The 24,170-nt window shown below is 40.7% G+C and overlaps 1 protein-coding gene across 11 annotated transcripts in view; it reads right to left on the reverse strand.

Moving 5' to 3' along the window:
* Positions 1-4,145: 4,145 nt before the first annotated feature.
* Positions 4,146-24,170, reverse strand: part of ANO5 (anoctamin 5) — a 66,488-nt gene continuing 46,463 nt past the window's right edge. For all 11 annotated transcript variants that reach the window (XM_083428923.1, XM_083428922.1, XM_083428929.1 and 8 more), the window contains 8 exons: positions 21,807-22,029; positions 20,667-20,836; positions 19,172-19,269; positions 18,401-18,531; positions 15,831-16,036; positions 12,981-13,162; positions 11,317-11,422; positions 4,146-10,641 (listed from right to left, as the gene is read on the reverse strand). In XM_083428923.1, the coding sequence (XP_083285049.1) occupies positions 10,417-10,641; positions 11,317-11,422; positions 12,981-13,162; positions 15,831-16,036; positions 18,401-18,531; positions 19,172-19,269; positions 20,667-20,836; positions 21,807-22,029 (1,341 nt within the window). In that variant the 3' untranslated portion in view covers positions 4,146-10,416. The remainder of the gene's footprint in view (positions 10,642-11,316; positions 11,423-12,980; positions 13,163-15,830; positions 16,037-18,400; positions 18,532-19,171; positions 19,270-20,666; positions 20,837-21,806; positions 22,030-24,170) is intronic.

A 24,170-nucleotide genomic window follows, 5' to 3' on the forward strand; every position in this document is an offset into this window, starting at 1 on the left:
AGGGACCCCTGACCGTTAGGTCCAGTTGTGACCGACTCTGGGGTTGCGGCGCTTATCTCGCTTTATTGGCCAAGGGAGCCGGCATACAGCTTCCGGGTCATGTGGCCAGCATGACAAAGCTGCTTCTGGCGAACCAGAGCAACGCACGGAAACACCGTTTACCTTCCCGCCAGAGTGGTACCTATTTATCTACTTGCACTTTGACGTGCTTTTGAACTGCTAGGTTGGCAGGAGCAGGGACCGAGCAACGGGAGCTCACCCCGTCACGGGGATTCGAACTGCCGTCCTTCTGATCTGCAAGTCCTAGGCTCTGTGGTTTAACCCACAGCGCCATCTACATCCCTAAGAAGGAGGGTGGGGGTTATAAATCAGCTAAGATCAGTAACTTTCCCCTTGGACTACCTTCCCAATCAAAATCGCTCCTCCAAATGTTCTCCTGCCTATTGACCAAATAAAACATTTGGCAGTGCCAGTTCTAAATTTTGGGGGTCCTTGGGTAAATGGTTTCAGTGGGCCTCCCTTTCTGAGGGGGCTCATCGCCTCCTCCTCCTCCTCCTCCTCATTGTTGCCATTGTCTATTCACTTGTTTTTTTGCTCCATCACATCAGAGAGAAAGAGAGATGGGGGACAAGGTCTGCAGTGAACAGGTAAGAACTGCAAGGAAGAACAGCAGTACAGCCAGGAGGCTCCATGGATTTTAGGCATAGGTCAGCAGCACAAACAGTAAATCACTTGAGGCCAGTGAAGTAAAATCTTTATTCCAGTAAACAAACCACAGTTCTGCTTCTTTCTCAGCTATGTGAAGACTATGGACATGGTCCCATGAAACAAACCATATGTGATGCTCTTAATGCTTTCAAAAATCAGCCACTTTGGAAAAATAAAACCTCTTGGAAAAATAAAAATAAAACAGTGAGGCCACAAGGTAGCTTGTGTTCCCATGAGAATTTCCAGCTGAAAATCACCTTTCCCTGGCTGCTATTGGCTTCAAATCTGCTTGCTGCAGTAAACTGCAGATTTGAGGGCAAAGAGCAGCATATGCTCAGGTTTTATCTTTCACATCTGGAAATAAATCCATCTGTTGCTTCCAGTGGGCTTGATCCTGGAAAAAATAGCTGAGTATTATTAAGCAGATTTTTAAAAATGCGAAGGACATACCCCAAGATTCCCCCCCCCCCCGCTGTAAACACACACCTGCTCATTTTTATAACACTGAAAGGTTTACATAGCACAGGAATACTATGTTCATTGTTCTTATTCTCTGATCTTCTTAGCTAATGCTATACACAGAGAGCCTGCAATGCAGATAGCAACACTTGAAACCAACACTGGGTAGCTAAAGCACTACAGTGTTTATTGATCTTTTCCCTAATGGGCCAATATCAAATGTTTATTCAAAGGCTACTGATAAAAGCCTAAAACGGTGGAAACACAGCACAGGGCTATCTCTTGTTCATCATGTTTTCCTTGTTAATGCTACCCTAATGGGGTACTCTTAATTCATTTCCAACAGAACTGCGTAAAAACAGTCAGTTCTTATTTAAAGACTATCCTCCCAGAACATTCTCCCTGCTTGGTGTAGCTCAGCACAGCAGAGTGATTCATCGGCAAAGGCTAATGCAATGAGAGCTAAGTGGGAAATTATTTTTTTAAAGAAAAAAAATCTTATTTTGAGGATGTTCAACCCAAGGCTCTGTTGCCAATAGCAAGGGGTATATCGCTGTACTCTATCCATTTAGAAAAGGCCATAATGGCAGAGTTCTAGGGATCTCACAATACTACAGTGGTGCTTCAGGTTACAGATGCTTCAGGTTACAGACTCCGCTAACCCAGAAATAGTACCTCGGGTTAAGAACTTTGCCTCAGGATGAGAACAGAAATCGTGCGGCAGCAGCGGGAGGCCCCATTAGCTAAAGAGGTTAAGAACAGTTTCAGGTTACAGAATGAATTAAGTACGTAATCAGAGGTCCCACTGTACTGCTAGGTACTCAAAATACCGTAAGCCAAACATACCCAACTATTTAGTGAAGAAATGCTTTATGAGCTTGTTAATTTTTATAAGAGACAGTATGCTTGCTTTGAAAAAAGGTGTGATACTTCTAGAGACATGAACCAGAGAAGTGCTTCTTGGAATTTTACTCATTGCACAGAGATTAAGTAGCAACAAGAGATCCTTCAGGGACCTGATGCTGTTCTTTCTTAGTCAGACTTCCATCTGTCTCTCACCCTCTTTCTCATGTACACACATAACCAGCAGCACTCATGTGTGGAAGTAGTAAGCACTGGAGGTGTGCAGGAACTCATGCTGAGATTTTAATCATAGGGTTTTATTTTACCCAAACTCTCCAGCGTCAGTATTTTGGGGGAGGAATGTTTAAGGAAATCAATAGTCTTTGTTTCAAGTGCTTCTTGCTCTTTCTCAAGTTCTGTCTCGGAGGACCAGGAACATTATTAAAGGTGTGGTGGTGGTGGTGCAGTTAGGTTTGCTGCAGCTGTGTAAAGCAAATACATTCAGAGCAGCACTCCTGAGCATTCAGAGGGCGTGTGCCGAGGGACAGTGGCCAATAGAGCTTTCTAGAGTTAAGAATCCTTTGTGGGCAACTGTGAAGTCCCTTGAAGAGAAACACCATATAAGACTTCATGAACTCCCCTGTGGTGGCAAGACAATTCAAATGCTTCCTGCTTTTGTCTTACCTATTCCTAGGGAAAGTCATCACCAGTCTTTATCATGGATGAGGTAAGTTGTGACAGACAGCCTCTGGGATTCCGGAAAAGAACAGTGGGAGTGAACAGGTAACAAGCATATATGCATTAAGATACCTATGATCTTGTTTTGTTTTCTAATTCTTATTTGTGGAATCTGCCAGTATACAGTGATAAAGTTTATGACAGAAATGAAACCAGGAAATGAAAATGTGAAAATTCCTGATTACAGACAGTCTACAATGAACCTTGCTTGTAAAGGCAATAAAATGAAATACAACATAATCTGGTCCAGGAATTGCGTATTAAAGAATAAAAACAGAATCAACCTCTGCACCATATAAAAATTCAGTGTTTTGCTGTAAATGCGATTTGCAGTTCTCGTTAAGCGCAACGTATTTAATCTCTTTCTCTAATTGAAGGACCATTACTTTAATTCATCTAATATTGATTCAACATCTTTTAAACTACATCAACTTCACCTACAGGTCCTGTACAAGTCTTTGATCAAATTTCATTAGCATATATTTAAAGTAACATCCATGTTGTGCAATTCATTTAGATCATTTCTTATATTCCTTGAATCATGGGGAAATGGAAGGCTTAAAAATAAAAAGCTTGCCTTGATGATCTTAACAATAAATTGAAATCCACACAGGCCTAATACTACTTTCTTTGTAGGTTTTCAGCCCTTAAAGTGCTACATTGTTGATTTCTGTTCTTTTTCTGATGCATTATAGATTCTGAAATTCTAGAATAGCATCTGCCTTTTCTCAAAGGTACTACAGGTAAGCTGCAAGTGGCAATTTCTCTTCCAGCTCACTCTGCCTTTTATTCCAGATACAGGGCCGTCATTCAGTTATGGTTCCTCAGTAGAACAGAGTGTCCTTTCTCCATTTTCCTTCCTTGTTCTCTCTGGCATTAACTGATTTTCCCTGCTCTTTAAATGGAAGCTGATGCTGGAGAGAACAATGAAAGAAAACCACCTGAATACACTGTGATGCGGTAACCCTGTGCTACCACAAGTAGCAGTAAGGCAATTTGCTGTTATGAAGGTGAACTGCAGAGGCCACAATGCCTGTATTATAGGGCAAGGTTTGGGATTGAAGGGGAGTCTCTGGGCATGGTGCCCATAGTAGTTTTTGGGAAAGGAGTTGAAGGAAACTTATTTCCTACATGGTGCTGTAAATATATTAATTGGCATAAAATATAGAGAAGTCAATTGTCAGCCTTTATACAGCTTTGGTTCCTGTATAGGACACACTTCTTTCCTTTGATGAAGACAGTTTTCCCCATTTCTGGACTGGTGTGGAATTCAGTTTCATCTACCCTTTGAGACAAGGCATTGCAGTGCCTAACTTCCATCTCCCAATATTCCAACCCCCACAGCAGTAACAATGGTCTTGCATGCAACACAGCCAATAGGGTAAACTGCACAGAACTATGGATGTAAACAAAACCTTTTATTAACAGTCAACTTTTCACAGAATCAGTTGAATACATGTAACAATGTATTTACAAAACAAGCAACACACTATTTGCAGACACCTTTTAAATGCCATCATCAGTTAGCTGATTTTTTTTTTAAGATCCAAGTATTGCACATATCAGCTTGATGATCAACCGTCTAACCATAGATATCAGTTTATGAGACACAATTTGAATAAGCTTAGACTACCAGGCAAACATCCCAGATCCCAAAATTTAGCTTAAAATTGGCAACATCAACAAATTGCACTGAAAGCCCAATAAAAACCATCTAGTAAATGTTCACTTAGAAACTTAAAACAGACTAATTCTCTGTAATAAGCAAAGTAGGAAGGGTGTGTGTGTGTCCCTGATCAGTCAACCACCAGCACTGAAAATCCTCTCATCACAAACAATAAGAGTGAAAGGATGTGATACTCTTCATTCCACCCAATTCTGACTTGTTATGGGAGGCATGCTGATATGCCTATTGCACTACAAGAGCCTTGATGGGTAAAAAAACAGAGTTAGATCTCTGCTCTGCTAAGTTAAGGTTGGTATGTATTATAGCGTAACTGACTGCTTGATTCAATGTTTGCAGGTATGTCTGTTTGGAATGGGACCATTGTCCACAAAAGGATACTGCATTAAGCAGAACACTCTCTACATAGTTGTGGTTAGTGATTTGGGACTGTAATGCGTAAGAAAAAAATGAAGCAAGTTCAATACCAATTACTTGTTTAGGAGTGTGGGAGAATTGAATCTCAAATTCTTCACCTTTCCAGCCCCCTCCGGAAAGCACCAACTATTCAGAGGATGCAGGCAGGCAGATGCTCTTACACTCAAGCTTGAATTCAACCCACTGATGTGCATATCTGGAGTGGGGGCTCAAGGCTGCAATTCTGTATGCATTTCTTAAAAGAGATTTTTTAAATTGAAATCAAAGGGACTTACTTCTGAGTACAGAACTGCACAGCACAGAATCGGGAAAGAAACTTGAATGTTTGTTGTCACAAGAAAATTTAAAGCAATTTTTAAAATCACAACTTCTACTTTAAAAGCAAAAATAAAAGTTTGTAGTCCTTAAAGGCATCACAGGACATTTATATACCATGATTCAGTATGCATAAACCAACAATTTACAAATATAATCATTGGATTCATCCACCAGTATACACAAGACGGCATATAATCCATATGCAACAGAAGACTAGCGCTCACACAATGATAAGACAGGGATACGGAAAGGTTAAAAAAAAGTACACAGGTAAACAGATGCACAATACATGATGCACAATTCAAAAACTCTAAGACAGGAGTGTTATGCACAATTCAAAAACTCAGACGGGGTAGTGCTAGACCACTTACAGTTCTCTGTCAGAAGCAAGGGCATAGAGGCAAACATGCACAACACCATTCCTTAGTAAGTGTTGTTACAAGGCACAAGGGTCCAGTGCTTGCATATGAATTAACTGAAAGTATAACACCACAGCAGTACTTGGTAACTTGGCTCTTTCAGTGGAGTAGTATAAAAGTATCTATTGAAAAGGTTGCTAGAATGCAAAAAGCACTGCTGCCACTCAGACCACAACTGATATAATTCTCCTTGAGTGAGAGCTCAGTTTGTACAAGTTTAACAAACTGTGACTCAAAATGTATCATGCATGGGCACTTAAAGCTGCAGTCCTGTGCATATTTTTAAGAATAAGTCCCACTGAGCAAAATGAGGTTTCCTTACAGATTGAGCTAAGCACAAAGAGGCTTTATCTACATATTTTTGCCTAGAAGTCATAGCCTACAAATTAAAATGTCTGGAATTTAATCCAAGAATACTAAAACAATACTTGGAATTGGTTAAAAGGAAATTGCATATAAATACAGAACAGAGGATGCCATCCCAATGTTCAAGATTTACAAATATAACCTTCCATAGGTACAGTTGCCCACCAGGGGCTAAAATATCTTGTGTTTTTGCTCCCTGCCAGGGACTACAAAATCATAGCCTCAATGCAGTTGTAAAGATGGCTGGTTGCCTGTGTACCAGAAGTTGCCAGAAGTTCTGTTCTGTTGATATCCTTGCACACATCCAGGGCTTGCCCCACAGCCTCCTCAAATGACAGGTCAGAGTTACATAAGTAAACATGCCACTTCTTAAAAATTTAATCCCTCTCATTGCTCTGGCTACAATAATTATGGGTAGAGTGCATAATAACAGCAGACAAAGCTATTTGTTTTCATCTCAACTGGACTTGACAAAACGCAACCCAAGGTACTGTGAAACCACAGCCACTTCTTTCATTTACATCTGTGCCAAGACACTCTGCAGCTGAGTGTTCATTAAAAAAAAAATGATTCTACACAATTTAAAATAACTAGTGTGGCAAGCTAAAAAAACACACATTTAATTTGTTAATACATTTAAGTTTGACACGGATGGCATTTTTTGTCAAGCAGAACTGTGATTTGTTGGACTTGATTTGCACTGTTTGCTGCCTGTTTTACAACCACTGCAATTCATTATACACTAATACAAACATATTTTAAATATGAAACTATCGCAAATCCTCCATTTATATTTACAAGAACACTTATAAATAAGCAGCAGAGTGTTTATGCTCAAACAATGAGAAAGTGTTTTTGGCTAAATATGTAGATTTTTTTGGTGACTGCAATGTATCTTTGGCATATCTAATATACACTATATAATATTATTTGTCTTAACTGTATATCACTTCGGGGGGGGGGGGGGGATGACAGTATCTTAGCAGACTGAGCACATCACAAATAGAAAGAAAGAAAATGTAAGCCAGACCGTTTCAAGATGTCAGAAAGGTTTTGATTCAAAATTTGAGGAGGATGCTAAATTCAGTCTGGTGCTGAATACTTTTTGTCACACCGCTCTCCAAACTCTCTTCAAAACCCCATAGGTTATGCACAGACCCTTATAATATATGCACAAAGCAGAGAATGGGCATTAGGGCAATGGTGACCGAAACCCTGTCGCTGAGCATGGAAACCTTTGAAATTAGGTTCAATAAATAGAAATTGGGCTAACAACTTACATTCTGCAGACAGCACCCTTAGCACCTTGGTTTTTCCTGCAGACCTCTCTGCTGGAACAGCCCATTAAATATGGGGTGTGCATAGGCTCTAAGATTTGCTTTGTATCTGTACATTTTAAAAACTTACAATCTGCTTCTAAGTCATTCTGTGCTCTGTTTGCTTCAATCTGTTTTTTTTCTGGTTCAGAGCTGCTCTGTATAAAATGAAGCTGTGTGCTCCCGATTTACTATAATGGGGAATCTAAAGTGAATCTAAAAGCCTTCCTTCCACCTTTGGCCAAAATGGATGAAATTTACACGCCCAGGAGCGCCATCAGAGAGATTAAATCTGCCAAATTGCAGACAAAGAGGTCCAGGGACTTTTATTGTGGGAGAATTAAAGGACTTCACTTTCCTCCATAATGCTCTACTGGATGGGCACAGGGAAATGGGAGTTTGTCTCTTTCTTACCATAAAACAATTAAGTGATAGCCAAGTGGTGCATATTCTTACTTGAACATTATTTTAACATTTGCAGCTTCACAATAGCCTTTCTTTCTGGCTGAGCAAAGAAGACAAGTGAGGAGCAAAGTGGTTGCAAGATCCTCTTTGGGGGGTCTGCATAGTTTTGGCTTACTATGTTATGCAAACCATGCTATTATAAATGCAAACATTGAATTATACAGCACAGCACCCCAGGAGAGGGCCCTATCTGATTTGGGGGAAGTTACTGATATCATGTGTCAATGAAAAAAAGGAGGAAACCCCCAAACCCTGCTATTCTCATTTTTCTATTCCTGGAGCCATTGCACACCCCTAGTATCTTCATAACCTTCTTGTTTGTTACCCAATATCTGTATAAGTTTCTTATTTGCTATAAGCACCATTCTTTTCTTGTTTCGTTTTTTCGAGACAGATACTATGAAACTAATCTGGGCATTTTGCCCATTAATCTTGTGCTTTTCTTTGCCAAGGATATGAGTACTGTTCCTTCAATGATTGGGATCTTTTACCATAGTGTTTCAAAGTAGATAATTTGCTCTTTTGCCATAAGAAATGAAACCGAAGCACACAAACATATAAAACAGCATGATCTTTAGCTCACATGCTAGACACAGCCTGGGATATTTGTTCCAATACTTAACAGTCAAGCATAAGCTTCAAAGTGCAAGTACTTTATGTCCAACATGCTTCATGTTTAGCAAATTCAGAATTCAGCAAGTGTTTGTTTCTCAAGGTTCGTATTGCATTGAGCAAAACACCTTGGAAGTTTGCAAAACTTGCTCCTGACTGAGTTTGAAAGCTGATACTTTCATAATACCTGTGAATTCACTGATAAGATACATTATGCTACATAACTTACACTACTAGCATTTTCACATCTTTTTTTCCTTCACAAGGGCATGTAAATAAGGCACTATGCAGTGTGGGGCAAACTCGGGTATAAAAATGTAGCAAAACTTCAAAAATACTTGTAAGAACTTAAAATTATATAACAAAACACTGCCTGTAACACCTTCTAGCTAAGTCTACATGCACAGTTTACAGTAAATAAACTTTATAAATTTGCAAAATTGTCTCAAGACAAAAAAAAAGGAACTGTTTCTCTTCTTAGCAACATTTAAAAAAACCATTTACTTCTAAGCATTGCGGATTTGGCTACATTAATGTACATAACCTTTCATTCATTAAATATTATGAATAGATATTCTGTACAAACACAGAGATCTAGTATTAAGGCATATTCACAACAAATGGCTTTGTTTAAAATTTATCCCTGTAGATAATTTACTCAGGGGTTTTGAAAACATGAAATCATTTTAACAAATTTCAGAAATAATGACTTCAGATCCCAAATAATACTACTACAATCGCAGGTAAAACTCCAGATTACCTCAGTGGATCTGGTCTTGATAAAGTATATTTCCAATTCAATATCATACTAATTTTAGGAAGAATCTGGTCATCTTTCTAACTCTCACTAATCATGTAAGAATAGAAAATTATTTTATTTTATTTTAGGAACTCTGAGGTATAATTCCTTAAACTTCCCTTACTATTTTAGAGAAAATATGGCTGATGAAAATTATTAAGCATAGAAATTACTTATGAAAAAGTAACTGTGGGTTTTAATTTTGTTAGGTCACTATAGTTACTGAACTGTTAAATCTACAAATATGTTAACTGTGCCTTAAAAATAACCTACAAAACAACCCACCTCAAAAGGTACTGAAAGGTACAGGTTTGTGCGGCAGAAATGCACACGTGATATGTGAAAGATTTTCCAAGTAATGTTCCAAAGTAATGCATGATCAAGGCCAATGTGTGAAAAGTACATGCTTTTGAATAGCCGGTGCTACCTATCAGACAAATAGTTTAGTACTTCTCTAAGTAAGGCATCCAATTTAGTTTTTTGTTTGTCTGATGTTAGCATCTTACAGTAAAGGCTCCCCAAACATTTGTGTACTTGCTGCACTAAGCCCCTTCTGCCTTAACAAGGTTAACTATGACTAGCATATTGGCAGTTCAGATCCCAGTTTCCCCAATTCTGAGAACAGGCAAACAAAAATAGGATTGAACTATAGAGCCATAGGTTGGAAGGGGCCTTGAAGCTTGGTTAGTCCTACCAAGATGATGCATGAAATCCACAGCCACAGCATCCCCACCGGAGTCTGTGGAGTGCTTTAATATCACTTGAAGAGCATGATGAAAAGATACAGAATTCCGTTTAGGCTCTAGCATCATCAGTTGACAGTGCAACAACTGAAGGACAACACACCAAACTCTTGGCCTTATCAACTAATAATGATACTAATTAAATATAGGCTGGGTGAGGGAGGAACTTCCTGAGCTTCATTCAGGACGCCATTGCCACACTTATCAAGAACTGTGACTGCAAATGTGGAACATTATGAACTTTTCGCTATAACACACTTAAGACAATTCTAGTAATGAGAAACATACAGTCTTAGAAAGGCAAGGCATTTCAGCAGTGTCATGAGCAGAGTCAATTTTCAAGGTTCCACAGCAGCAAAGGTACGTAGCTTGTTGATTGGCCAACAGGAAATCCATGTTGATTCTCTCCACTTGCTTCAGTAAAATTGTTAGAACCAAAAGAGAAGCTTTCACGCATATTGAACTGCTCATCTCAGATTGGACAACCAATTTTCACAGGCTGGAATTTCACAGTCAGCTGTTCCTCAGGTTACATGACTTCTGATAACTCCACTCTCCCTTCGGTGGCAATGACTTCCTTTTCCATGCTGGCGGTGGTCCTGTTTTCACACAGCTTCTGCTTGAGTTTATTGAGTTCATACTCATGCAAGATTTTCTGAGTTAAGTACTTCTCACGCTTTATTTTGGCTTTCACTTCAGCCGGGACATCAGGAATCATCCAAGCCACAAAGAATTTGACAATGAAAACAACATGCTGCAAGGCAGGGGAACAATGCAAAAATAGGAGGATGTATGCAAAGAACTATGGAGGCAAGGTATTTCATCAGTTGTTATTCCCTGTCCTAAACATTTGCAATGCAGACTTTCTAGGCTTGAGCTCTGAGAAAGATGGTTTTGCAAAGTGATGATATCTTCCTACACCAGGCTTCCTTAACCTCGGCCCTCCAGATGTTTTGAGACTACAATTCCCATCATCCCTGACCACTGGTTCTGCTAGCTAGGGATCATGGGAGTTGTAGACCAAAAACATCTGGAGGGCTGAGGTTGAGGAAGCCTGTCCTACACCTTAAAGTTGTGGCTACAAAGAGGGGTTTTTTTTTTGGGGGGGGGAGAGGGATCAACAATAGCATGCCATGCACACTAATTTCATCAGCTTGGGATGCATTCAGATAAATAGCACAAACTTTTGGGAGGCAAAACAACAGAGGATTGTTTGCAGTAAAGCTTGCAAACTTCTGCAACTCTTTTATAATCTGCATATGTGCAAATGGTATTCAATTTTCGACTTTCGTTTGCAACTTGTAAATCCTTTGTGTTTTGTTGTTACCTTTCTTTTAAAGCTACAATTCCATGAATCACAACAAGATAATTTTGTACCCTCATCACACTCTACACTGAATCGATTACAAGAGGCAAGGGAACAACTTACCTCCATAATAATGATAAAAGCCATCTTGGCAGCCAGGATGTGCCAGAACTGCATTGTGTGTGCATATTTCCTCTCATGGTCTGGTGGATATCGATAGTCCCTGTACCTGTTGAATACAAACATGTAAAGGTGAAGGGCCACATTCAAAGGCAGACAGATTACAAGCTCAGTGGCATTTACATTCAAATACACCTGTCACTTAAGAAGCCTTTCGATCCTGATCTTAATGTTTTGCTTTATTTATTTCTTTTCAGGACATGGCTCTTGTAACTGGTTCAGTGTCCCTCGTTTGCTCATTCATAGCAAAAGCAAACTGTAGAGCACATGCTAGCAGAGCTTTCAGCTATCATAAGGTGATGTTTGGATAGGTGGATCATGGAAGAGCATAAATCAGGGAACAGAAACGTAAAACAAGACGTGATGCAGGAAAGTTGTTCAAACAAAGCACTAAAGATTAAACGGTACAAACAGAAGCCTTGGGCTTTAATGGGAGCATGTCCTTCACTTCTACTGTAGATTTCCATGGCTCATTTATAGCCAACAGGAACAGTCCTCTTCACATGCAACTCACGCAAATGGATAGCACAGATATAAAGAGAGCTGCATGTATAGCCCCACCCCTGAGGCAGTGTGAGTCCTCCTGGCCCCCCTAGAGCAACACCTTCCATTGAGAAAAAAGGCTCCCTCTTCCAGAAGGTGTCTGTAAGCACATTGGGGGCCAGGAGGAATTACATGAGCTCCAGGGTAAAGCTAAATGTGTGGTCTTTTACAGCCATGATGCCCCTTTGCATGAGAAACATGCAAAGAAGGCTAATGCTAGAAATGATTCTGTAGGCACCTTGTTGTGAAAAACCATGTGGAATCTTGTATGTTATAGTAGCCCCATTCCAAGAGGTACACTCAACAGGGAATAGGGTGATCAGGAATGTCATAGAGGTAGCACTGGATAAAACAAAATGTTGAATCCATTCCTAGCCGATTACATATGAGTCTTCTTTTAAAGGAGACTGTACAAAGTCTCCATGTGATACAACTCCCCTTTCTCTGAACTCTGATATATGCATTTTAGTTTTGGTCACCTCACCAGGTGAGACAATCACAGAGCTACTACTGGAAACTGTAGTTCTGTGTTGTGGGCCCCCTCTTCTCCTAGTGACATGTTAGAGAAGCAGGTGACATTACATCATTTATTTATTTATTTTAGCTTTTCCTGACCCACATAACATGTTACTGAGAAAGGTGGCGGGGGGGGGGGGGGGTTGCCAATATGGGGTTGCAGAGACACCATGATCAGCATCGCATCTACTTCTAGAGTGAAATTACTTTAAATTTCAAAGTGAGAATAAGGCAATGAAAGGTTGTAGTCTTTGCACTTCCTTACTTCTGTCCTTTGGGCTACATTTGTTCTTTTCCCCCCACTACCGTACTGGTAATATTGCCACAATTACATCTTGCCTTCAAGATGACATCAAATTACATTCCCTAAAACTCCTATAATAAAGCAAATGTCTGATGGCTAAAGGGCCCCTTATTTCATCTTATAGAAGGCAACAGTAAGGAGAAGAATTTAATGATCAAGACCAATATAACTGATTTATTACAGAAATCTACTGCAAAAAACACACACACAAATGAACACGTAAAAGCGGTTAATTGCAACTAACCTGCAAGTGGAAAAGTTTTCTGGGTTTATGTCAGGTCTGTTTTTATCAGGAAAATCTGAGGTTTGAAATATGGAGAGGCTGTCATTAATGTATCCAGACATGGGTGAAGAAGGATCCATAGAGTAGGCATAATAATAAACCAATCGAGGAATCATATCGGATGTGAAGGCTACAATAAATGCCTGCAGGAAAGAAGTTGGATTATATGTTAAACGTTTCATTCACAGGAAATGCAAAGAAATGAACCATGTATCTACCTTTGAATACTAATCCACACACAGATACGAAGGTCACCAGGTGACCTTAAGCCATTCTTTCTCAGCCTAAGCTACTTCACAAGAATGTTGTGAGGATATAGGAGAAGAAGAAAAATGCCACGTCGAGCTCCATTGAAACAGGGATTAAAAAGTGTCTATTTATTGATATATGTAAAAACATAAGAACAATGGTGATTCATCAGATGAAAACCCTACCTAGTCCAGCATCTCATTTCCCACAGTGGTCTATCAGATGGCTATGGCTATATGAAGCCCACAAGTAAGACAAGAGCACTTGCCTCTTCCTATTCCACAGCACCTAACATTCAGAGCCTCTGATGCTGAAGGAAACCTGGATGTACAACTGGTAAACTTAACTGGAACCATTATTGATCTGCCAGTGCTCTATGATCCTCTGCCAAGGCTCTCTTCCATGTACCTCTTCCATCTGGAGTATGACAATACCTTCAGAGGAGAGGGCTTTCTTGGCAGTGGTTATAAAGCATCCTTCCCAAAGAGGAAGGTGCAATCATTTAAATGCCAGGCAATAGCACATTTTAATTGATTTAATTGAGCAATCATTTAATAGTTCATTTTAAAGCTTTCATCTGCTGCTTTTATCTTTGTTTTTGTATTTCATTACATTGATCTTTTATGTTTAGTGCTGCCCTGAAATCTAACCTGACAAAGCATGGTCTATAATGCAAGCACCACTATGGATGCTTTGCCATTCACACTTCTGCGAAGGTCAGGATGAAAACCAACAATTTATTCCACTAATTTTAATGGAACTTCAGCTGAATTGGGGTCCTGTGCTTTACATATTACAATTTTTCTTAGAAAAAAAGTGATTATGTTGGAGTGCACCAATTAGCAAGCACCTTCTTAGAGCTTCAGTTCCCAGGATCCCTGAAGTAAGACATGAGCTTTAAAACAATGTGTACTACCATACACCTTCCAATCGGCTTAAATTTTTTTACGTACACCCAAGCCTCAGCAAAATGCAGAACCAGCTGTATGAACTCTAATGCAATAGCAATTCAAAGAGGCACAAAACAAGGATGCCTACTGTCTCCCTTCCTATTAACCTTGGCTCGGGAACCTCTAGCAAACCAAATCCGAGCAGCCACAGACATCAAGGGAGTGGAAATAAAAGACAGAACCTATAAATTAGGGCACTTTGCATAAGACCTGATGGTCACAACACCAGGCCCCATAAACACAGCAGCCACCCTAACCAAAGAACTTGACACATTTGCAATGGTGTCGGGCCTACAATTAAACATTGCAAAATCTGAGGCCATGTGTTTCAACATCCCCCTCATATCCAAAAAGAATTGAAACCTCAACAAACTATACCTCTACAATTACAACCCCTTGTGGTGACAAATCAATGAAGACTTGAAGAAATGGAACACCAACTTCACCCTCTCAGACAAAACAGCCATAATCAAAATGATCACCCTCCCCAAATTAACCTACCTATAACAAACCCTCCCAATCTGGATTCCCCCAACCCAACTCTGCAAATGGCAGAAAAAATTACATTCATTTATCTTATCACACAAAAAAGCAAGAATAAACCTCAAATACCTACATCTCCCCCCCTCAGGAGGAGGGTGGAGAAATGCCCAACACAGAACTAGTCACACTTCTCTGAAGTCTCTCAGCCTCACTCACCTCACAGAGTGTTTGTTGTTGGGGAGGAAAGGAAAGAGATTGTTAGCTGCCTTGAGACTCCTTCGGGTAGTGATAAAGCGGGATATCAAATCCAAACTCTTGTTCTTCTTCTTCCAACCCCAACCCCCACTAACCCACCACCCACTATTCCACCATGCAGCACAAAACTTCCAGATAATAACCTGGCAAGCCAAAGACTTATACAAAAATAACAAACCGACATCAACACAAGAAATACAAGACAAACCCAATTGCTCTGGCTAGCACACCACCAATTACATACCATCTTGAACAATCCAGTAGTAAAATCAGCAGCAACTAGACCCTTTACAACCTTTGAAAACCTCCTCTTAACAACAAAGGGACATGGCATGGGGTTGGTGTCCACAATATACAAAATACTGCTCCAAAATCCCACAAACCCCCTCAACATTATAAAAAAACAATGGGAGGATGACATAGGGTATGAAATTAACCCTACCCAATGGACTAGAATGTGGTCTAAACCTCCCTTTAAATCCATCTCAGTGAAAAGGAAGGAACTCACTATGAAACTCACTTACAGATGGTACCTAATACCACAAAAACTAGCACTGATATGCTCAGGAGCCTCACCAAATGCTGGAGAGGCTGTACTTCCACAGGCACATACCTCCGCATGTAGTGGGAATGTCCAAAAATCCAACTCTTCTGGACACCAGTCATACAAGAAATATGCAAAACAACTAAACAAGTATTAGAAGTCACCCCAGAACTGGCCCTACTGAACATCTTCCAAGATAATAATGCCCACTCACATTACGAAGAGCTCATAACCCACCTACTCTCAGCAACAAATGAAACTGATCTGTAGAAAACACAACTTGAAAAAAGAGACAATGCACATATTTTTGTAAACACACACATTACTTACATTTGTGACAACAGACAAGATAGCCATCCCATTCAGAATTTCTTGCCAGACTCCTATGCTATGGGCTTTGGCTGCCACTGGCCTTCTAAACTGCGTTGTAAGCTTCCAAGAATCAACTCGAATTTCCAGGATATTGTTCATCAGAGCAAGTAGTGGAGCCAAAGGAAAAGAGGCCACAAATAAAGTGATAAATCCAAACTGGATAACTACATGAAAAGGAGAGAGAGAAAAATAACGGAAAACATCCAAATTAAACCTTAGAGAATTTACATTTTCATTGTGAATAGTAAACATACATATCAGAATATTTGTGTGCAGCTGTGGACGCAAGTACATGGTATGAATCAAAAGGAAAGGTAGCAAGTATTCCTGAAAAAAAGTAAGCCTGTTTTTACATTTAAGGACTTAATTCAGAAAAAAATGGTAGTTCTTTATTAAGAAAAATAATATAGAGACTGAAGATGAAGAGATCAATTCCAGAATAAGACTGAAAATCTTTCCCTGAAGAAGAAAATACCCTAACACAGAAAAGGAAATTCTACCTCTTCCTTCAAGTCTTTAACTCAGAGGCAGGGAGCCAACAACCTTCCAGATGTTGCTGGACTACAGCTCCCATCATACCTGACCACAGGCCACACCAACTGGGGTTTATGGGAGCTGGAGCCCAACAACATCTGGAAGAGCACATGTTCCCCACTCCTTAGTTCTCATGACCTACCATAGTCCGCAGTCAAACTTAAGCATGCATTATCAAAGCAATGGCATAGTCTTTCTCTCCGCCTCCACTTTCTTCCCTTTTCTTGGTTGATTTCCCTTGACTGAATTTTAGATTGTAAGCTCCTCAAGGCAGGGTCTCTGTAAGCGCCATGCATACTGTTGGCACAGTAATCACGCTAAATGATAAACCAAGAGCTTGGTGTGACTTTAGCTGTGTTCCAGCCCCATCCCTGGCCTAAAAGCCTAAAAGCCTTCATGGCAGTAGTGGCTGGTGTGGCAGCCATCAATGCTCTCACAGCTTCCAAACACAGCATATTGCTGGCACTTACAGGATGGAGAGATGCTAGGAGCATGGTGCTATGCAGCGGACCCAAACCACTGCTGTTGACATTATGTGCCTGCACAGTGCCTAGTTTGGTGCTGGGAGGGCAGTGGTGCCCCACCTAAGCCACCACACTGCCCACTACTGCTTCATTGAGACTTTATTTCCTTGCAAGTCACTGCCTCTCCATGGCTGTCAAAGTGAGCATGGGTGGGAGAGAAGGGCGTTTTATGAGGTTTAAATGGGGAAGAAGGGGCTACGATTTGACAAGCTGCCCAGTGAGAATAGGATAAGGTCTAAAAACTGAGTAATAGAATGCATATTTGCCTTTACACTATAATCTTCTCTGCCCCCCAGCTTTAAATTTTGATTTGGTAATACAGGTGTCCCCCCCTCCACTTACACAGGGGTTACGTTCTGGGCCACCATGCACATAAGTGAAATTGCATAAAGTGGGAAGCACCCTCTAAAAAGCCTTGAAACGCTCATTTTCCCATGCTTTCTAGCTCCCTCTCATGCTCTGGGGCCAGCTGGAGGCTGGAAGATACATGGGGAGGCTGAGCAGCCTACACAAAACCCCGCTGTGTCTCAAGTCTCTTTGGGGCTGCTCCGCCCTCACTGATGTCCTCTTTGGGCTCTGTGAGGGTCTCCTCATGAGTTATGAGGACTCTCCAGTTCTCTCCTGTCATTTCCTGGCATGATTCTATTTAGAACATGCAAGAGTGGGGAGATGCCTGTATGGTCCACAACAAATAAAAAAATAGTTCGCTCTATGGTGCTTTGAGAGAAAGAGAAAACCCAAAACATACTTTACTCATTGCTGCAATGAATACCAACTAAAATCAGCATGTCTGCTTTTGGTTTCTTAAAGGCTAGCACACAAAACAAAATGTAGCAGCCATAACAGCAGTATTTTAGAACAGATTTTCTTGCTAGCTACCATATGCCATCTGTTGGCTGCTCTGTGAAATCACAACAGCTGTTGGCTTCTTATCTTCTGCTCTCTGTAGTCATGCTCTGTTTATGTGGTAGCACATTGTGACAGCAGAAAGTTCATGTCTTTCACTGTACAGCTTGGGTCAAACTGCAGAAACTGCTGTGTTCAGATAAGGCAGGGGTATAAGCCACATGAAGTCTGTGCTGAATGCTCACTAAAAGCAACATACCAGTAATTATTGTTGTGAGGCACAGCACTGCAGCAAAATTTTAGATTTTTTTTTTTATATGGATATTCTCCATTTTGTACCCAAGAAGTTGATTCTTTTCAAATACTTCACAGCTCAGCAGCCATAAGTTGTTATTGTTTATATAGTGCCATCTATATACAATGAAAAGGTTTGACAGGTCCCTATTCCTAGGGGACAACCACTGTAAATGCATCTACAGGTGTATATATTAGTTCACATTTCAGCCAAGAGACATCAGCTGAGGAATATGTATTAGCTTCATTCAATTGCACGGGAAAAAAGAAGCTGTCAGAAGCTGAAATAGCTCCATACAGAGGTGTTTTATAACCATTCCTTGTGCTTACCCATTTCCAAGTACTCATAGAATAGGCCCAAGGCTCCAAAGTTCTGCAGATCATGGTCCTGTTCCCATCGACTGTATAAATTCTCAGGACTGCTACTGGCTTTCCGACGGCCCCACCAATTCCGGATCCAGCTGTGGGTTGGGGTAACAGAAAACACAGGATGGGGCAGGTTGCATAAAAGGTACAGCATTGAAGTCAGAATCATGTCCCATATGGTATGACACCCAAAGTTTTTTCAAAGTATCTCTCCCACAAAGACAACTATCCAGGGTTTAATACAGGGTGGGAAGAGTCCAGATTACGGGGCCACTGTAGTCCTATTTGGGTGTTCTAAATCACACAATACACACAATGCATCTCTGCAGTCAAATCACCTACCACCATCACCCCTACTGTTCGCACACTGGGGTGAAAGTCTGAAAAGAGGAGCTTGGCTCTTTGTGTGTACAACAGTGCCATGATTTGCAACCCTGATCTCACAGTGCTCCAAATCAAAGAGAGACCATGTGTGTGCAGACCAGGCTTCTCTCTTCAAACACTCCCTCATATAGCACTGATTCTGGTGCCTAGTACTGCTCCCTCTTTTCCAGCTCCATAACCATTGCCTACATTTTAAATTATTTTCTCTCATCCTGCAGTAAGAAGTTTCTACAACCAAAATTAATATCGTTTTGCCTTTATGCGCTTACTGCGTTCACTGTTGAGATGCTTAACGCAACCTATTCCTCTCTCTTAAAAACGAAACTTACTCAACATGAAGGCATCACTTACGGTACAATAGCCTCTTGGATGTTGCCCCATATCTGTTTGCCAGCCATGATAATGGTAAGCTGTGTTGTCAGCTCTATCAGGCATCCTGCAGGATCACACTAATGAAACAAGGGTGGGGAGAGAAAGAAGCAACACGTAATTGGTCTTTCCCTTGAAAACCACAGTGTTAAAGTAGAAGACAGGAACTCTTTACTAAGCAGTAAAAAAAGAAAGCCAAAAGAAAGCAAGCAAAACCACTTGGGTTTAACCCTAAAACTGCTTACCTACAGAGCAACTGTTCTTGATTATGCCGAGAAATTAAACTGACTACAGCATTCACTATACTCCTCAACCTTACCCGCAAGTTAACATCAAAAGCCAGCAGAAAGTTTCTGCCAGAAAAAGAGAACAGCAGGACCAAAAAAGAAGCTTTCCAGGGCTGGGCTTGCCATCTTTTGTTTTAGGAAAACTAAGGCAATGAGAATTGGTTAGAGAGCTGGGTCAGGGGTGAGAGGTTGAATTATGTGTATACCAAGTATTGATGTAAAGCACCTCTTTTTAATATTAAAAAACCAGCAGCCAAACATCTGACTGGCTGTTTCAAATCAACAGGCGACCCCTCATTTCTGTTCCTGGGCATGTGCAGCTGTCTTCTGTGCCCAGCCTCCCAATTTTACTTCTGTCAGGTTCCTCATTCTCTTCTTGCCCACATTCCTCTGGACAACTCAACCCAGGGAAGTAACCTGTTCCAACCTTCATTTTCTAAGTTCCATGGATTCTCTTGGGCAGCAGTCCTTCTTCTCAAGATCTTGGCTCCTGCCTTCTTCTGCCCTCCCTCCCATGGCCTCTCTGACTGCTCTGTCCCTTTCTAAGATCTGAACACCTCAACTAACGGCAGCCAGAGACTCAGAGGAAGGGAGCTAGGCTGACTTGCTTCCTTTGCCTCAGACACGGTTAGCTGTACAGAGGATTCTTATGCAGAGAAGGTATATCCCACTATTTACCTAAGGTCAACTTCTGAGGAAGCCCCCTGAAAATTTATCTATCACATTTTGTAGGGGCAAATTCACTGATAGGGAACAACAGATTTCAGCCAATCAAATCCAGAAGCTATTTCTCCTACCCCACCCTGTCATTAGAGCGCTTAGTCTGTCGGTGGCACTGTCAGCACAACCACAAAATCCCTTAATACTATATAAATGTATGATTTGGGAAGAAAGGGAGAGACAAACCCTTAACACCAGAGTGAGAGACATGACTATTGTTCTCAGAGAGCCAGTCTGTTTCAGCAGTTTACTCTTGAGTTATATAATGCAAGGACCTTTGTTTGCAGATAGCACATTCCAAAACATACATTGACAAACACAGACAGGCATCTTCTACTGCATCTTATGTACATTTGTGACATTTTCCTGGCTTTTTATTCAGAATATTGTGCTGTTTTAGTGGCCTGTCTTTACAAAAATGAGGGTGGTTGGCAATTACTTCCTTAATTCACTAAAAAATGACCCCATACCTCTTCATTTCTCCAGCGATCAAACATGTATGTGTAGTGACCTGGGTACCCCACAAATTTCCCTTTGAAGAAAGCCACGTAGAAACATGAAGAATAATAGTTGACAAACTGAAACAGGAACATCTTCATGGTGAGTCTGTTCTCGTATTCAAGGTGAGTTCTTGGGATCTCTGCAAGGTCAGCAAAATAAACAAGGATTTTTTTTTCTTTTCTGCACCATGCACAGCAAACAAGGCTACAGCAAACACTGACAATTTTGAATTTGGCTGAAGCACTGCAGAACTATTAGGTATGAGTAAGAACAGGGTTTCCAAAAGAATACTGCAAGACCATTCACTGCATTTTTATGCCAGCAGAGGGCACCAACTATAGAACAGTGAGTCGAGTCTATAGCCTCTCTATGCAAGTGACAGGACTACTGCAGAATTATTCCTACAGGTGAACAATTAAATTCTTCCAAATTTAAAACACATTATAATTATTATTTCCACTGTGGAAAAATGAATGTAGATTAAAACATTTCCATTTGCCAGCTATAATTGGGGATCATCATCTTAGCTCAGGAAGCACTTATTTTAGGATTATTCTAAATGCTTCATTATCCCATTATTTACTGAAAAATTTATCTGAACAACAAACATCACTCTAGTGTGGTAGTTAATGACGCAAATGGAATTCGTGGTCCAAATCTTCATCGTAAGGTTTGCAAATTGTAATAAATGATCACATAAGCAGCCTACTCATATGAAAAATGTAAAATCTATGGAGGGGCGAGTCAAGAAAAATGTCAGTTGTGGATGGTATATTATTATGGAAGGGGAGAAACGCTCTTCCATGAGTTCCCTACAGTGATGTTACACTCCTAATAAGTAGTTATTAGCATAGTCAAGCCAGCTGCAATAGTGTATAAGCTCTTCCTCATAAAATCACAGAACTAGGATGCAGCTGTGGATAATCTAGGAACAAAGCTACATGATACAGAGGGAGGTCTCAAAAACAGTTTCCCAGGAATGCTAGCCAACTTGGCCATATGGAAAAATTGTATAATTATTCAGCTTCTGGTTGCCAATAAACTCAGCATTTCCACCACAGGGACAGAAACATATCCCTGACAGTTCTGTCTTTATGCAACATACCTACCCATATCTGTGATCCAGATGGCTATCCTCTCATACAAGAAATTCAGTATCATAATGATGACAAAATTCAGGCATGAAGCAGTGACCGATGTTGCCAGTTGTGGTGTCAGGATACCTTGAATAGGCTGCAAGGTTTGTGCATTCTCCATGATGCTGGCAAAAGCAGCATAGACGGCAAGGCGGTAAACTATCACAGCTATCATACTAGCTATGATCAAAAAGATCTGAGAGAGACCACAGAGGTTTAAGGACAATGACATCATATCAGAAACAGCCTTTAATGCTTTATACTATACAGCAAGCATGGGGAATCCATGGCCCTCCAGCTGTTGATGGACTCCAAGTCCCATCAGCCCTAGCCAGAATGTCCAATGGACATGATGGGAGTTGTAGTTCAGCAACATCTGGAGGACCACCAGTTCCCCAGCTGTGCCATATAGGTCTCTAAGGGCCAAACTACACATTGAGAATAATAGTGTAGTATGGCCCCATCGGGACTGTATCACTTAAGACTGCAAGAGGGAGGATATGTGTCTATCTAATGGCTGATCTGATGTTCATCCAATGTATTCTTCTTGCAAGTAAAACCCAAGTACATCAGGGTGGGAGCCAAGCCAGACCCTATCCACCTGATGCACTGTTATTTTTGTGTCTTTCAGTTGATAATTGCTACCAACAGTTGTGTGTAATGGATGAGATGCTGTGATAGTTCTACATCTACCTCCAGGGTCAGTTTCAGAAAGCTGCAGTGGGGAGCTTCTGCTCAACCAACATGGCCCTTGTGTCGTAGAGTCCTACATGGCTCTGTCTTATACCCCCATGCTCTTTTTCAAACTGCTTGGTAAGGTAATCTAACCTAGATCTATTTCTCTATGTCATGTGAGCCAAGTGAGGCTCAGCCAATGCCTGGATTTGGAAATGGACAGATGAGGGTCAAGACTGAAGCTGAATCCTGACAAGACAGAAGGACTGTGAGCAGGTATTCTTGGGTCTGAGAGACAGATGTTCAGTGTGTTCTGGATGGCACTGCACTCCCCCTAAAGTAGCACACATGGAACTTGAGTGTACTCCTTGATTTAACATTGCCACCTGATGCCTAAGCAGCCTTGTCTTTTAATATTTTTGCCTGGTTCTTCAGCTGCATCTGTTCCTGGCCAGAGCCTCTGGTAACATCCTGGATGGATTAGACACATTATACATGGGGCAACCCCTCAGTGTTATACACAGGGCTGTCCTTTAAGACTATATAGAAGCTTCAATTAGCGAAGAACTCAGCTATCACAATTTTAACTGGCTCAGCCCAGTTGATTCACAGTATTCTGATTCAGAAAGAACTGTCTCGGCTACATGGTCACAACTGGGACCAGTATTCAAGATGGTGATATGTACTTGTAAAGTCTGAAATGGTTTGGGTCCTTTTCTGCAGTGGTACTCCAACTCTGGAACACCCTCTTCAATGTTGGTAAGCCTTTTGCTGACATTGTAATATTTCTGGTGCCTCTTGTATTTGGCCAAGCATTTCAAAGGGCTATGTTTGCTTTTGCTTTCTGTAGCTTTTCCTGCCTATTTGTTTTCAAGGTTGGTTGTTTTTAATTGTGTTTGTGTTTTGTATACGTAATTGTTTATGCTTATTGTACATTGCCCTGGAAACCGCTAGATGAAGGGAAATTTAGAAATAAGTAAAATAAATGTAGTCATGTCTTCAGTCTAAAGTGGTATAGTCCCAACAGAGCAGTAATACTGTCTTTTTCTGTTTAGCTTATCTGTTAGTACACCAAGCAAAATCATGCAAAGCACACTAGTGGCATGCTGGTTCAAAATCCACCAATACCATGTTACAATTTCATTGCATAGATATGGTAGCATTATAAACATTTGTGTTTATAACACATTATCCACATACTAAAGATCTCTCAATTTTTTTCTGTATTGAAATAGAGAAAGTTGAATTGGTTCAGATGTAAATGATGCAATCCAGAACCCAATTTCTCCAGAGTGTTTTGGTCAATAATATATGACTACAGGTTATAGGGAAATTTTATAATCAAGCATTTGAACAATTCAAAATAGGGCAAAATTCCCTTGGTCTTCAGATAACTACAGAGACTGATTATCTAGATCTGGTTTCAGGCCTGGTTATGGAACAGAGGCTCTGTGCAAGGAACTGTGCAAGGACAGTGTATCCCTGTTGGCTCTGTTAAACATCTTGACAGCTTTCAGTCCATCAAACATGGTATTCCTCTGGACCACCTTGCAGGGATGGGACTTAGAGGTACTATTTTACAATGGCTCTGCTCCTTCCTGGAGGGACTCCTGTTTGACACCTTGGGCACTGGCCTGCAGAGTCCCTCAGTGTACTCTTCTG

The sequence above is a fragment of the Podarcis tiliguerta genome, assembly GCF_965153285.1.
Source record: "Podarcis tiliguerta genome assembly, chromosome: 1".
Taxonomy (NCBI): domain Eukaryota; kingdom Metazoa; phylum Chordata; class Lepidosauria; order Squamata; family Lacertidae; genus Podarcis; species Podarcis tiliguerta.